Below are 16,549 nucleotides of genomic sequence, written 5' to 3'. Positions count from 1 at the left end.
TTTGGAGCAAATTATAATAGGATGCATAAATGACCCACCATTGTAAGACCAACAAATAGGTATGTCCCTATAATGATTTGGAGAAAAAAAAAATTTTAATATCAAGCCACAAAGGAGAAAAATGCATCTCCACACTCGTTTTTCACCTATATTATCAACAACAACAATAGCAACGATTTATTGAGTACCCACCAGTATCACAAGAACTCTGGGAGTTTAAAGCTAAACTTGGGCAGCTTATCAATTCAGAACAAGGTCAGAATATTCGCTTTCAGAACAAAAAGGTTTTTCTATCCCTTACCATTTATGATTTAAATCTTTTTATTTTTTAAGTAAAGACAGAAAGGAGGTCAAAATAGGCTGGTGCAGTGGCTCATATCTGTAACCCCAGCACTTTGAGAAGCCGAGGCAGGCAGATCACCTGCCATCAGGAGTTTGAGACTAGCCTGGCCAACATGGTGAAATCCCATCTCTACTAAAAATACAAAAATGTAGCGAGGTGTGGTGGTGGGCACCTATAATCCCAGGTGCTTAGAGTGCAGTGGCACAATCTTGGCTCACTGCAACCTCTGCCTCCCAGGTTCAAGCGATTCTCCTGCCTCAGCCTACCAAGTAGCTGAGACTACAAGCACCCACCACCACACTCAGCTAATTTTTATATTTTTAGTAGAGGTGGGGTTTCACCATGTTGGCCAGGATAGTCTCAATCTCTTGACCTTGTGATCACCCTGCCTCAGCCTCCTAAAGTTCTAGCATTACAGGCATGAGCCCGCATACCCAGTCCATACATGACTTTCTTACTTACAATAGGTCAAGCATCAGTGCTCAGGTTTATAGCCAGAGGAGGTTATAACAGAAGTGTGGGTATCTGTAAAAAGAAAAATAACAATTACTTGATGTATCTAAAAAATATAAAAACTCTTAGTGGACAGTATGATACCTCAAGATACCTAAACCCATGTAAGACTCTCTTATTTTTGCCCTCCTTTCAGGTTCTGTTCTCAGCATTCTGTTTTTAGGTTTTTGCACTGTTATTGCTGATGTAACATGATGTGCAAATTCCCAGTAACCAGCAAAATACTTAAAATCAAATATTTCTTCCTAGAAAATGTACAGGAAACTGTCTCAACAAATCTCTCCTTATGAGCTTCTATAAATTTATCTACTAATATCTTACTAGGGTTTGAAATATGTAAATATCAATATTCATTTTTAAAATATCTGTCAACGTGAAAGAGTTTCTATAAGAAAATGTAGGAAAAATAGAATCCTGGTGAAGTATAGAAAAAGAGAAATTTATTGAAATCCATCAACCATAGAATTTTAATTCTCTAAGATAAGAAAAGCTCCTACTTAAAATGAGTTATAGAATAGAAATTGTGGTCCAGTGATCCTTACTGAACAGAGTCCCAGTTCCTGTTTATATGTTTACATTATCTTGCATCCCTTAATAAAATCATCTTCATATTGCCTTATGAGTTACATAGTTACTGAGTAGTAACTATGAGTAGTAACTCTGTGTGTTACTAGTCTGGTGACACATAATCTGGTACTTGATACCACAAAGGATAAAACTCCCTTGAAGATGGCCACTACATTTTATTACTGTGTACCACTCTTGGCTTACAGAGTGTTACTACTCAGTAAGGCAATACAGTTCCAGTACAGTTCTCAAAGATTTAATATGTGGAAAAAATGCAGTAAAAAAGAACAAATGCAGTTTTTTAAAAAGTTGTGTTGTTATTACAGATACTGTTATATTTGGGAGAGGGCTGTCTTTGCAGAATACATGCAGTTTTGCAAAATGAGTACAAAACTAGTATTAGGAGCCAGGTCCTAACAGGGACATGTAGTATTTCCAAAGATGATACCTTTTTATTTTATGTCCCTGTGAAAGAGGCTAAATTTTCAGAATGCCATAGAAACGCTGACTGTGAGCCGACCATAACCCATTGCTGGCTACCTGAGAATTTGGGACTTAACCAATTTAATGCCTTCTCAGTTCATCCACAGGATTCATTTAAAAATATTTCCTGGCAGGGCACGGTGGCTCACGCCTGTAATCCCAACACTTTGGAAGGCCAAGGTGGGTGGATCACATGAGGCCAGGAGTTCGATACCAGGCTGGCTAACATGGTGAAACCCTATCTCTACTAAAAATACAAAAATTAGCTGATTGTGGTAGCGCACACCTATAGTCCCAGCTACTTGGGAGGCTGAGGCAAGAGAATCCCTTGAAAGAAAGAAAAACAAACAAAAAAATGTCCTCAACGTGAACGGCCTTCTGTGTGCGTTCTCTTTGTGTTCCGTACCCCTATTTGGCCCCACTTCCTTCTGCGTCTCTGGCTACAATCATCACAGTTACCATTTTGTCTTAATAGAGCTGTTTGAAATAGTCTTTCTCTGAATAACCCTGACTAGCTGCTTCAGAATAATTTTGGAAGAAAAAGGCATTCCGAAGAGGTTCCCATTCTACCTTTAGCATTTTTCCTAGCAAAGAACAAATCTTATTTCTTTGAATAACATCTGTATGTGTCTGGCTGAATAATGCCTATGGAGAGCAGCAATACAAAACAGTTTTTCTAAGAATGAAGACGGAGTCACTAAAATCCTGTAGGCCACAAAGTTTCCCCCTTCCCAACCTGATAGCCTCTTACTACCTTTATCTACATATATACCTTTTTATTACTTAATAAAAACTGTCATTTGGGGTGGGTTTAAATAGAGGGTTGAATTGGTTTGTGGCGGCTGCAGATAAGTTGAAACATACATATGAAAAGACCATTTAAAATTATGTTTAATGTAGTGAAATAATTCAAGTTATTACTACAGACTATATTTCAAGGCAATCTTTACATCTCATTATTAATAATGCTCTTAGATGTTAAGATATTGAACAATTCCCTAAATTAATATCTAATCCTCAACACATCAAAAAGCCCATCTTGCCTTTGAAGCAGAGGTGAGATGGTCTTCCATATAAGCTCAAGGTTATAAGCGCTTTGTAGCTAGTCCCTCCTCATCCTTGTTTTGAACACACATAAATACACACACACACACACACACACACACACACACAGAGAGAGAGAGAGAGAGAGAGAGAGAGAGAGAGAGAGCTCCAGCCAAGAGACAGTAGATCTTACATAGATCCCACTATCAAAACAGAAGTGTCTGCATTCAACTAAGTGAATAACCATAACAATACTAACCACATGCCAGCCAATGCACTACAAGCTCTATATGAATTATTTCATTTAACACTCAAAGCAACTCCATAAACTATCCATTAGGACTTTGAGATGGGGGATGGAGGCAGTTAAAGGGTTTAGAGAAAAATTCAAGCAACTAGAAAAGCATGAAGCTGGAATCCAAGCTTGGGTTGTCTAACCCCAGAGCCCCAGGCTCTTGCTGTCCCAGGCACAGCATCTCCACCAAGCTCATATCAACCCTTAGAGCATCTTCAGGGCATCATTTCAGGGCTCATAACTTTGGAATCTGTTCTTGTCCTTTAGCTGCCACGTCTGTCACTTCGGGTATCAGTTTACTTCATTCAACATTGGAGACAAATAAGGTAAGACAGCTTCTGTTTTACCTTAATAATCAGAATCAGGAAGGAGTAATGAAATTTTTCAGAGGTAATAAGGCAAGAGTTGGAAGAGTGGGAGAAAAGGGAATTTAAAGTAAGAAATCAAGTGAGAAATGGGTATAGTCTCAAATATAATCTCTACAGTAGTTTAAATGAATGAATTACATCTAATGTATGAATATGGAAAAAAATCTAAAAAACGTTAAGTTTGGGCCAGGCATGGGTGGCTCATGCCTGTAATCTCAGCACTTTGGGAGGTGAGGTGGGCGGATCATGAGGTCAGGAGTTCAAGACCAGACTGGCCAACATGGTGAAACCCCGTTTCTACTAAAAAATACAAATATTTGCTGGGCATGGTGGCTTATGCCTGTAATCCCAGCTACTTGGGAGGCTGAGGTAGAAGAATTGCTTGAACCGGAACCTGGGAGGCGGAGGTTGCAGTGAGCCGAGATTGCACCACTGCACTCCAGCCTGGGCTACAGAGCGAGACTCCATCTCCAAAAACAAACAAACAAACAAACAAAAAACCTCAAGTTTGAATGAAAAAATACAAGTTGGAAAATGTAATGTACTGAATGATATCATACGCTTAATTTTTAAACCCATAAAATAATATTGTATAATTATTCGGGTATACACACTAACATAAAAATGCATTAAAACATTTATGGGAGCTGAGCATGGTGGCTCATGCCTGTAATCCCAGCATTTTGGGAGGCTGAGGCAGGTGGATCACCTGAGGTCAAGAGTTCGAGACCAGACTAGCTAACACGGTGAAACCCTATCTCTACTAAAATACAAAAATTATCCAGGAATGGGGGTGTATGCCTGTAATCCCAGTTAATCAGGAGGCTGAGCAGCAGGAGAATTGTTTGAGCCTGGGAGGCAGAGGTTGTGGTGAGCTGAGATCACACCACTGCACTCCAGCTTGGGCAACAGAGCTAGACTCTGTCTCAAAAAAAAAAAAAAAAAAAAAAAATTATGGGAATTAAAAAAACCTTACTTCAGGAATGAATGATTATTTCTGTGGGACTTAGGGAGTTATAGGCTAGGGAGAGCTAAATAGATGACTTAGGGAATTACATGTACACAGTGTAACTATATCTGTAACGTACTGATTTCAAAAAATCTGAAGCAAAATGGGAAAAGGTTAACATTTACCAAATGTAAGTGGTGGCTACATGGTATTGTTATATTAATCTCTATTGTTTCCCTAATGTTGGAAATAGTTTATCGTAACGTAATTTTCTGATTGTTTTATCTAGATAAATAGATACTCTTCTCCTGAGGAAAGAAAAGCCCATAAGACACTGATGGAAGAGTACCCTGTGTCAACCACTGAGAAACATGAAGATCATGGAGCATTTTGGCAGCTGTTCTAGCAGGCAGGCAAGGGAGGGGGAGGATGTCACAGTAATGGTTAGGTTGAGAGTAGGAAGACAAAGGAAGATGGTGAGAGGATAGAGTGTTCTATAGTGGTGGGAGGAGAGTTATTTGCAAATAACATGTTTGAAACTTGAACTATAACTGGCTGCAAATGCAGAGTGCCTTGGCTAGGTTGGAGCTGAGACTCAGATACATCCAATTTATGGAGAATGAGAGAACCCATCACCCTTCATCCCTATAATACAGAATCTATTGGAATAAACTGAATTGCTAGATACTACAGACGCTCCTGGGAAGATAACTAAATCCTGACCTCAATTAGGTTTAACATATATATAACTAATTAATTGAAGGAAGTAAAGTAAATAAGATATAAAGAGAGACAACAGAAAATTTGCCAAAAGGAGCAACGTATTTGGTATAGTAGATTTAGTAAAAGAACCTAAGGGTTGAAAGGCAGTGAATTTAGCAGCTAATAGCAGAACCACTGGGGACTCAGGCATTCCAGCCGTATGTTTGAGCCCTGTGTATATTAATTAACAGCTGTCTCACAACTAGAAACTTTGGGTCACAGCCTTCCCACCACTCCCAAAACCAAAGAAAGAAACATTCTATTTTTATTTTCAAAACCAGAATCGGCCAAGGCATTATCAGGAATCCCAAATGAGAAGGTGCCGGTGGTAGCAAAGTCCCTTGCAACGCCAGAGTTCCAACTAGATTAGTTTCAAGCGGTAGTTCTGGCTGCAGCAAGACCAGTGCACTTTAATTCAAATAAAGCACTCTGAGATCTTACTCATTGTGCTTTAGGGATAACTAACCTTGTTCTAGAACCCTCTGTCATCCCTGTAACATAGAGCAAGGAAGCATTCTTTTTCTCACTTTGCAAAAGCATCATTGGCTGAGGTGCCTGAGATAAGAATTACCCCAAGGCAGCCATGGTGGTGGTGTGGAGTGCAGCAGCAGTGGGACCAGCGTGGCAGCATTACATCTTTCATTGGGACCCGCAGCGGGACTGCATTAGCAACAGCAGAGTTCCAGCTTTGGCATCTGTGGCAACCCAGCTTGGGAAGCTCAGTGGTGAATAGATGAAAAACAATTTATGGGGGAATTTCCACAAACATATGGAGGAGAGGAACTCCACAAAGAGCCATAATGGGTAGCTAGGACGCAGAGCCATTAAAATGTGAATGCTTTTGTGCTCTCAGGGTGGGAAAGGCAGAGATGTTCAAGTCACGGTAACTTGCTGCTGTGAAAGATGACATGTTTGTGAAACACTTTTTCCTTCAGAGGAAAAACATGTAATAAAATAATACACAAGTTTGAATTAGATTTTTCTTCCTGATATTTTTGCCTTTCTCTAAGATACAGAATCTAAGAGGAGTTTTAGTAAAGGAACAAAGCAGGGGGATAGGTGGAGGAAGAAACTGCAGCTGATTAAATGTTTCCACTTACAAATATTTTGTGATTAGAATATCTTCACGTACCAACAATGATAAACATGAATACCTGAGGCTGTTTTAAATGCAACTCTATGTAATAGCCAGAATTTTAGTCTGCAGAATGAAAGTATAAGAGACGAGGTTACAGCATACCTAAAGCAGAGATAGTGGGCTTACAAATGCAGGTGAAAGGAGGAGCTGGGCAGTAACAGTCACCAGAGTCGGCCTCGAGTCTAAAAGTACTCACAACTCACCCCAGAACACTTCCAAGCCCATTAGCACAAGCAAATGCCGGCTCACAAAGTGTTTGAGTATATGAAGAAAGACAAAAGTCATCAAAGTGAGAAAGGCAGGGACAGGGAAAACACCTGAGACCACTGTGATGTGATGTTGACAATTGTCCAGTAATATTTATGGCCACTTGGAAGGGGAAAACGCTCATCCTTTTACATGTGCCCTATGTTGAGAAGAATTTTAACCAATTGGTTTGTTGAAAGTGCAGGCACTCTTACTTACCCAGCACTTTGCTCATATCAGGACTCATGCTGCCTTCTCTGAGAGATCTGCCTCCGGCTTAAAGGGTTCCATCAGTTGACGTCTAGGATTACAGCAGAGAGAGTGCACGCTGACTCCAGTGGGCCCAGCCCTGCCTCCAAGAAAGAGCATATGGGACACTTATGGGCAGTCTCTACCTTCCAGAGTCTTGCACAGGTATAAACACATAGCGTCGCAGTGACAGATCACATGGGGACCAGGAGAGACGCTCACATGCTGCACTCCCGCTGTCAAGGTAACAAGTGCCTTCCATTCCTGGCAACAGGATCCTTTCAGACCTGCTGTCAGATTAACTAAGGGATTAGGCAGACTTCCTCCACTGGGGAGGTCACGACCCTCCAGAGGGCTGATCAATATATTAATCCCTCCAGAGAGGGGCATTGCTGGCAGCACACAGGCAGGAGAACTGTTTACCAGCATTTCTCTATTGCAGGGGGATACAGCCCGAGTCCTTATACTTCACACCTTCTTACTGCTTTCAGCATACACTTAAACCATACTCACAGGGGAGTCTGTCTCCAGACAGTGACAAATGATGACTTGCTGGCAGCCTGGCCTCTATGAGCAAATCATAACACGTTTCCGCCCCCCGCCTTTGAGACAGGGTTTCATTCTATCACTGAGGCTAGGGTGTAATGGCACAGCCACTGCTCACTGCAGCCTCAACCTTCCAGGCTCAAGTGATCCTCCCACCACAGCCTCCCCAGTGGCTGGGACTAGAGGCATGTGCCACCATGCCCAGCTAATTGTTTGTATTTTTAGAGAGCTAGGATCTTGCCATGTTGCCCAGGCTGTTTTCAAACTCCTGAGCTTAAGTAATCCTCCTGCCTCAGCCTCTCAAAGTGCTTGGATTATAGGCGTCAGCCACTGCACCAGGCCCATAGCACTTCTATTTGGTGAAATTTGAATCCTATAATCATAGTACTTGAAGGTTTGATGATACTTGGAGGTCATTTGGCTAATGCCTCATGTTTCCCCCACTTTGGGCAGGCAATAGGCTTGTGATAGGAATGCCTAGCCATTACGAGACCCCAAATGCCCTCTTCCTAGGAGATGTCTCATGGGTAATGATGATCTACAGCCTTGCCAGAGAAACACCCAATGAAGTTGTTGAAAGTGCAGGCACTTTTCAACTTCAACAATTTCAACTTCATTGCCCAGACTAGAGTGCTGGGAATCACCTGAGGCATGTCACAATTTCACCAAAGCAGGGAGTAACTATTCATGACTTCAATGTTAAACTGTTATACAAGGCTGGGTGCAGTAGCTCACGCCTGTAATCTCAGCAATTTGGAAGGCTGAAGCAGGCAGATCACTTGAGGTCAGGAGTTCAAGACTAGTGTGACCAACATAGTGAAACCCCATCTCTACTAAAAACACAAAAATTAACCAGGCATGGTGGTGCCTACCTGTAATCCCAGCTACTTGGGAGGCTGAGGCAGGAGAATCATTTGAACCCTGGAGGCAGAGGTTGCAGTAAGCCGAGATCACACTACTGCACTCCAGCCTGGGTCACAGAGTGAGACTCCAGCTCAAAAAACAAACAAACAAAAACTGCTATACAAACCCCAAACCAGCAAAATGGTTTATTCTCCTAATGTGCCAGAGATTTTCATGAAAGTATCTCCTTAAGGTTTTACTACCAAGCACTTCCTAGCACCCAGATGGGGTTCTACAGGAGCTAGAATGAATATGAGCTGAGTGAAGAAGGCCTCAGTGTGCCCCCAAAATTGAAGCACAAACATCTTAAAATTTGATATTCAGTGTATCTACTTTTTCTTTTGTTGCACTAATCAATTTTTTAAAAATCATTCCAACTCTTAATCTATGCAAGATATCTTACTTAAGCCTTTCCAAGATTCTACACCCCATGCTCCTCTCAGACAAACTCCAGCCTGCTTGAATTGCTAATTCCCTTCTCAGAACAAACTCTACCCCTTCCCCTACACCTTGCATGGCCTTCTAAGTAACTCATTACACTTACTGATTGACGTACATGTGTCTTCCTAAAAGGGCTATGCACTACTAAAGGGTAGGGCTCTATTATTCAACTTTGTATTTTTATGTGGAAAAAAAAAAAAAAAACCTGTCACCTAGTGGGCATTCGGCTAATGTCTAGTAAATAAATAATGAATGAATGAATGAATGAATGAATGCTAATTGTACATTCAAAGATGGTTTGATGCATTTTGAGGGCCCATGATGTGTTGGTTAACCTCTAGAACGCTTTCATGAGACCATAGTACTCCTACATCCAATTCTTTTCTCATGCTATCTTTTCTACACAGAATACATTTTTTTAATAGTTTCTAGAATCCCATCTTTACTTATCAAGATTTTTTGCAAGTAATGAGATGAAAAGAAGACCAATCCTATCTGAACATATATTTTCCTGAGACTCACACTTGATTAAATAAATATATTTTCATTGATTTTTCTAAATAACGTATAGTTAGTCATTAGGTTTATTTTCTAGACAGACATTCTTTTGCCTGTTAATGTATGGAAAACTCTTAAAAGTGTATTTTTGTTGGAAGGAACTAGTGGAGTGCAGTAGGAGGAGAAATAGAAACGGTGATCCATAGCAAATCTTACTTCAAATTCTTAGGCATCATTAAGCAGAATAGAAAACAAAACCATCTGCTGCGATGCTCATTATTTCTTATTTACTTTTTTCATCTTAGAGGGCCTATAGCCAAATTTTTCAGCCAAAATATTGATCCTCTCTAACTCATGGAAAATATAAAAAACAAACACAGGCAAAATGGGTATAGCAAGTAGCTGGTCCATTAGCCTGGAAAATGATTAATTGAATAAATATCTTCTTTGGGTCTTTGTCTGTGTCTGCCTAACATAGAGTGTGAAAGATAGAACAAGATAAATCAATATTAAAAGTACATACTCTGGGCCGGGCACAGTGGCTCACTCCTGTAATCCCACCACTTTGGGAGGCTGAGGCAGGGGAATCACCTGAGATCAGGAATTGAGACTAGTCTGGCCGACATGGTGAAACCCTGTCTCTACTAAAAATACAAAAATTAGCTGGGTGTGGGAGTGGACATCTGTAATCCCAGCTACTCAGGAGGCCAAGGCAGGAGAATTACTTGAACTCAGGAGGTGGAGGTTGCAGTGAGCTGCGTTCTTGTCACTGCACTGTAGCCTGGGTGACAGAGCTGGATTCCATCTCAAAAAAAAAAAAAAAAAAACCACAGGACATACTCTGAAAAATCCAGGACCCTCCTTTTTCATTAACCAACTTCAAACATAACCTTCCTACATATTTTATTATGTATATATTTATGTATATGTATTATATATAGCATGTATATGTATTTTTACATATATACATGTGTGTTTACACAGATATATGTTTGTTTCTTTGTTTTTGAGACAGGGTCTCACTCTGTTGCCCTGCTGGAGTGCAGTGGTGCAATCATAGCTCACTGCAACCTCTGCCTCCCAGGCTCAAGCAATCCTCCCATCTCAACCTCCTGAGAAGCTGGGACTACAGGCCTACTCCATCATGCCAGGCTAATTTTTATATTTTTTATAAAAACGGGGTTTCGCCATGTTGCCCAGGCTGGGCAGTTTGAACTCCTGCATTCAAAGCATCCACCCACCTCAACCACCCAAAGTGCTGAGATTACAGGTGTCAGTCACTGTGACTGGCCTTATTTTTAAAAGTTCATATTTATAAAACATTTTGCAAAAACAGATGGCTTTTAATGCTAAATGAGAAATATATTCCCACAGAAGAATTAAGTACACTGCAGGAAACCCAAAGAAGTAAACCTGCACATTAAAGTGCTCAGGATTAAAGCCTTTTTTTTTTTTTTTTAAGATAGAGTCTGGCTTCATTGCCCAGACTAGAGTGCAGTAGTTGATCTTGGCTCACTGCAACCTCTGCCTCCTGGGTTTAAGTGATTCTCCTGCCTCAGCCTCCCAAGTAGCTGGGATTACCGGCACGCACCACCATGCCAGCTAATTTTGTGGTATTTTTAGTAGAGACAGGGTTTCACTATGTTGGCCAGGCTGATCTTGAACCTCTGGCCTTCGGTGATCTGCCTGGCTCGGCCTTCCAAAGTACTGGGATTACAGACAAAAGTAGATTATTTCATTCATTCAACAATATTCATCAAGCATCTGCTTCATTTTCCAGATAACATTCTCGAGACTGAGAACACATTCTAGGCACTGAGGGCTTTGTTTTGTCCTCAGTGGAGTTCACCCTGTAGATGATGAAGACAGATTATAAACAAAAAAACAAAAATATAATTTGTCAGGTGGTGATAGAAACAATGAACAAACATGAAGTAGGGTAAGAGGGATAAGAGGAAACAGTGGCAGGTCGACGGGATTATTATTTTAGATTGGGTAGTCAGCCAAGACATTTGAGCAGAGACTTGAATGGAGAGATCTGGGGGAAACATCCCAGGCAGAGTGAACAGCAAGGGCAAATTTCCTGGGACAAGGGTGGGCTTGGCATGTTCAAGGAACAGCAGAGCAAGAAGGAAGTTAGTGAGAAGTGAAGCTGGAGATCATGAAGTATCTTACAGAGCATGGGAAGGGCTCTTGTCTTTTCCCTGATTGAAGCAAAAGACAAAAGATAGGATTGCATTTCCTTTGCCTCACTGAAAAAGACAGTCCCTTATGTCCATCTGGGATGAAGTGGAAGCAAAGAAAGAAATATATTAATAGAAATCACAATACCAAGGAAGGAAGAGACTAGTCCTGATGAACAACACGCTGCTTTGAAAACCACTTTAGGATCGTTAACATGGGTTCTTGCGATTTTTATCTGAAACATTGTTAATAGTAGGCTGACATTCGTGATTCCCTTCAGTCTAAATGCAGTAACCTCCTATTTTCCCATCAGGTGCCATAAAAATGCTAGTCTAAATTCAGCCTAATCCTGGTGCTAATAATAGCGCAAATGTGAAGCGTGTCTCTGAGCTAGAGATCCCCAATTTCTGCTTCTGAATTAAGCCTTGTTACATGTCCTCCGGGTTCAACTTAATCCTTTTACTCTAATGAACAAAGTTTAAGGAGAGGCACTGACACTGTACCAGAAGTAGAAGTCAGAACAAACAACGATCAAGCACTAGCCAAGCAAATGTGCCAGCGTGAAGTAATCTCGTCTTCCTGGTCGCTATATTTTTAGCAGTCCCTGCTGAGCAACTCATTTTCACACACTGAGGCCACCAGGACAATTTTCCAACAGAATTTGCACGCAATTTCACAATCTACTTTGTTTAAACTCCTAACCTTTCTTTTCTTTTCTTTTTTCTTTTTGCTTGTTTCCATCTTTCCTTTCTTCCCTCTTCCCCTTCTTCTTTACTTTCTCTTCTCCTTCCTTTTCTTTCTTCCTTTCCTCTTCCCTCCCTCCCTTCCCTTCTTTTTCTTAATAATCATGGCTACGTCCTAGACCTAAATCCCTTCAAGTTTTTCGCTGCTTTTTTGAAAGACCTGTGTTTAATTATAATGGTGAATTAGGTACAAAGAAAGGAACATCTGTTTTGAACAGTAATGAAGGTTGTTTTATGGAGCTCAAGTTCTCCTGGTGAATTCTATTTCTAGTAAAATACTTTGGTGGTCATTTCTGCAAAACAGATGAAAAATATTTTTTCTTCAAAATAGATATCAGGGAGATATGGGAACTCTGGCTGATGCAACCTCAAGTCTCAGCCTGTTCTCCTCCTTACAGCTATCAACACATGGATTCTTATCTTCCCAGACCCACTGGGATTTGAAGATTCTCATTATTTATCACTATGGAGAATCAGAGAGAGTAACATAAATACATGATGTCATGAAACTTTTTAAAGTTCCATCAAGTTTTTCAGGTAATTAATTCCTGTTCCTATACTGACATCCAAGTAGAGGTAAGCAAATCTCTCTACAGTAGCACCTTTCCTGGGTTTTCTTTTTTCTTTTTTTTTTCTTTCCTGAGACAGGATCTGGCTCTGTCGCCCAGGCTGGAGTGCAGTGGCACAATCTTGGCTCACTTTAACCTCTGCCTCCCAGGCTCAAGTGATCCTTCCACCTCAGCCTTCCAAGTAGCTGGGACTACATGCATACACTACCACGCCAAATTAATTTTTGTATTTTTTGTAGAGACAGGGTTTTGTCATGTTACCCAGGTTGATCTTGAACTCCTGAACTCAAGCAGTCAGTCCACTTCAGCCTCCCAAAATGCTGGGATTTTACAGGTGCGAGCCACCGTGCCCTGCTTTGTCTGGATTTTCTTCTGAAATTCCATCCATCAAGTTTTTATGCAGCTTTTTTTTTTTTTTTTTTTTTTTTACGTGTAGGTACTGTTCTAGGTGCTGGAGAGACAGCAGTACTAAAAAGGGGGTAAAATTCCCTGCTCTATTGGACCTTACATTCCAGCGGAGGAAAACATACATTATAAAAATAATATGTGAAGTATAGTTTGTGAAGTGGTGATAAATGCTACAGAGAAAAATGAACCAGGATAGGTTAAGGGGTGGGGGTTTGCACTTTTAAATAAGTAGTCTAGGAAAGTCTCACTGAAAAGGTACATTTGAACAGAATACTTGAAAGAATCAAGCATATGAAGCACGCTTTCAGAAAGCATTTTGACTTTGCTTCCTTTCTAAAAACATACTCTCCAGGGTGGTTTTAAGGATGCATATTTTATCGCCTTTTTGATTAAACAAATTTAAATGTGTTAGCTCAACTATGACCATTCTCACCATTATTATCTAACATTGTTCTGGAAAAGATAGTAGCCAATGAAACTGGTCAATAAAACAAATTAGGTATAAAAATAGCAAAGGAGGAAATAAACTTCACAATGTGTAGATGATCTATCAACTGCTTAAACTTAAAGGAAAAAACACAATTGCAACTAAAAGAATTCAGCAATTGACTGGATACAAAGTTAATATACAAACATAAATTGCTTTCGTATATATTAATACAATCAACAACCAGTTTAAAAATACAAAAAAATGCTGGGCACTGTGGCTCATGCCTGTAATCCCAACACTTTGGGAGGCCAAGACAGTTGGATCCCTTGAGTCCAGGAGTTCTAAACCAGCCTGGACAACATAGGCAAAACCCCATCTCTACAAAATAATAATAATACAAAAATTAACTGGGCCTGTTGGCATGCACCTTTAGTCCCAGCTACTCAGGAGACTGAGGTGGGAAGATGGTTGGAGCCCAAGAAGCAGAGGGTAGAGCAAGCCACAATCACTGCACTCCAACCTGGGCAACAGAGCTAGACAACTATCTCAAAAAATAAAAATAAAAATACAAAGGAAGATAAAAGCCCATTTACAATAGCAAAAAAAAAGAAACAAAATATTAGGCTCATGATTAGAAAGATGCAACATCAAGGGGCTGGGCGCGGTGGCTCACGCCTGTAATCTCAGCACTTTGAGAGGCCGAGACGGGCAGATCACTTAAGGTCAGGATTCAAGACAGATTCAACATCATGAAGACAGCAATACTCTCCTTAAAGCTATAAAATGTAATGCAATCCCAATAAAAATACCAACAGAATTTTTGTTAGAAAAATAGCAAACTGTATTTAAAGTGCATATGGAAAGAAAATAAAAAAGTCATAAGGCTGGGAAGCATTAAAAAATAAAAAGCTAATAATAAGAGAAGACCAAGCCTATCATTTTTATTTTCATTTTGAAGCTTCACCAATTAAAATAGTGTGGGACTACTGAAGAGTGATAAACTGCTGAATCAAATGGAATAGAAAGTCTAGCAATAGACATAAATATACTAAGCAATTTAGTATATTTGGTTACAAAGTTAACATACAAACATTTATTGCCTTCATATGCACTAATACAATCAACAACCAGCTTAAAAATACAAAAAAATGCTGGGCACTGTGGCTCATACCTGTAATCCCAACACTTTGGGAGGCCAAGGCAGGTGGCCTTATTTAGTATATGACTAAACGTGGCTTTGCACATCAGTGGAGGAGAAGATGGATTAGTAAGTATGTGGTTTGGGAACAACTAGGTTAGCCATCTACACAAAATTTTAATGTCATATCCTTCATGCCAAAATAAATTTTTAGCACATAAAAGTTTTAAATGTAAAAACAGAAACATAACATAAAGCACTAGAAATAGGAAACAATTTTTAAATAGACTCAGGGGAGGGAAAACCTTACTAAGTGTTATACAAAAGATTGAAACTAGTGAAAACTGATCAATTCAAATACATAAAAATTTTAAAATTTCACACAGCAAAAAGCAAAATTAAAAGAAATATTTTTGCAACAAGGAGAAAAAGAAACCTTCATGCTCTGCTGGTGGAAGTAAAACTTGGTGCCAGATCTGTTGAAAGTGATTTTCAAGTATACGTCTTTGACTTAGAAATTCCACTTCTAGGAATTTATTTCATACATCTATTGACACATAGGAAAAAGATATGTACAAGGATATTTATGCAGCATTATCTGAAATATCAAAATATTAGAACAATTGGGATACATCTATATAATGGAATCGTATGCAACCTTCCAAGAATCAGGCAAATCTGTATGTATTGATATGAAACACTCTTCAAGATAAGAGAGCTAGATAAATGAAGAAATAGTGAACTTAGTATGCTACCATTTGTGAGATTTTTAAAAAGAACTGCACAAACACACATGCTCAAACAGCTCTGGAAGGATGACTTAAGAAGCTAGTAGCAATGATTGCCTCTGGGAAGGGAACTAGGACCAGAGAATGAAAAAATAATCTAATTTTCAATTATATTCATGCATAGATTTGAATTTTGTGCTGTACGTATGTTATGCCTACTCAAAAGAATCAAAAATATTGTAATACTTTAAAAGTAACAGACATTTGTTAAAATATCTTTATCAATAGTGCCACATTATGGAGCCCAAGGAAATATATTTCTTAAATTACTAGATAAAAACAAGGAATCTAGATTCTGGTCTTAGATCTTCCTATTGAATCATTTTAGAAGCAAAACACATATTTTTTTTATTTTTTTTATTTTTTTCTTTTTTTTTTAGCCAGGCTATGCTCTGTCGCCACTGCACTTAGTGAGTGCCGTGGTGTGATCTCAGCTCACTGTAACCTCCACCTCCTGGGTTCAAGCAATTCTCTGCCTCAGCCTCCCGAGTAGCTGGGACTCCAGGAGTGTGAAACCATGCCTGGGTAACTTTTGTATTTTTAGTAGAGATGGGGTTTCGCCATGTTGGCCAGGCTGGTCTCCAACTCTTTGCTCAAGTGATCCACCCACCTTGACAACCCAAAGTGCTGGGATGACAGGTATGAACCACCACGCCCAGCCAAGACAACTTATTTTTGAAGGTTGAACTTTTCCAGGCTTTACTTAACTCTTGAATTTCTGAAGCTTACCAAGAAACTGATGCAACAGAATGCTGCTATTCACAAACCTGACAGTATTTTTTCATGCAGATTTGGGTTCCATACTAGAACTGCTGCCCTAGCCTCCCACTCTACTTAGCAACGAGGTTCAAAAGGCAGTTTCCATTGCAGTTACATCTCTAGGTTCATCTTCACTCATTCTCTGATATAAGTGTCCTCATTTTCTTTTGTGCTTGTGGAAGCAC

At 39.8% G+C, this 16,549-nt stretch overlaps 1 protein-coding gene across 2 annotated transcripts in view; it reads right to left on the bottom strand.

Moving 5' to 3' along the window:
- SLC4A4 (solute carrier family 4 member 4) overlaps nucleotides 1-16,549 on the bottom strand; it is a 495,962-nt gene that overhangs the window by 468,898 nt on the left and 10,515 nt on the right. The window contains exon 2 of one of the 2 annotated variants that reach the window (XM_012464424.2): nucleotides 806-868. The exons of the other annotated variant lie outside the window; for it this stretch is intronic. Coding sequence (XP_012319847.1) covers nucleotides 806-819 — 14 coding nt within the window. The 5' untranslated portion in view covers nucleotides 820-868. The remainder of the gene's footprint in view (nucleotides 1-805; nucleotides 869-16,549) is intronic. 2 annotated transcript variants of the gene reach the window in all.

Source organism: Aotus nancymaae, unplaced genomic scaffold (assembly GCF_030222135.1).
Source record: "Aotus nancymaae isolate 86718 unplaced genomic scaffold, 86718_ANA_hifiasm-v0.15.2.pri h1tg000006l, whole genome shotgun sequence".
In the NCBI taxonomy this organism is placed as follows: domain Eukaryota; kingdom Metazoa; phylum Chordata; class Mammalia; order Primates; family Aotidae; genus Aotus; species Aotus nancymaae.
This window is presented reverse-complemented; position numbering and strand designations above follow the sequence as displayed.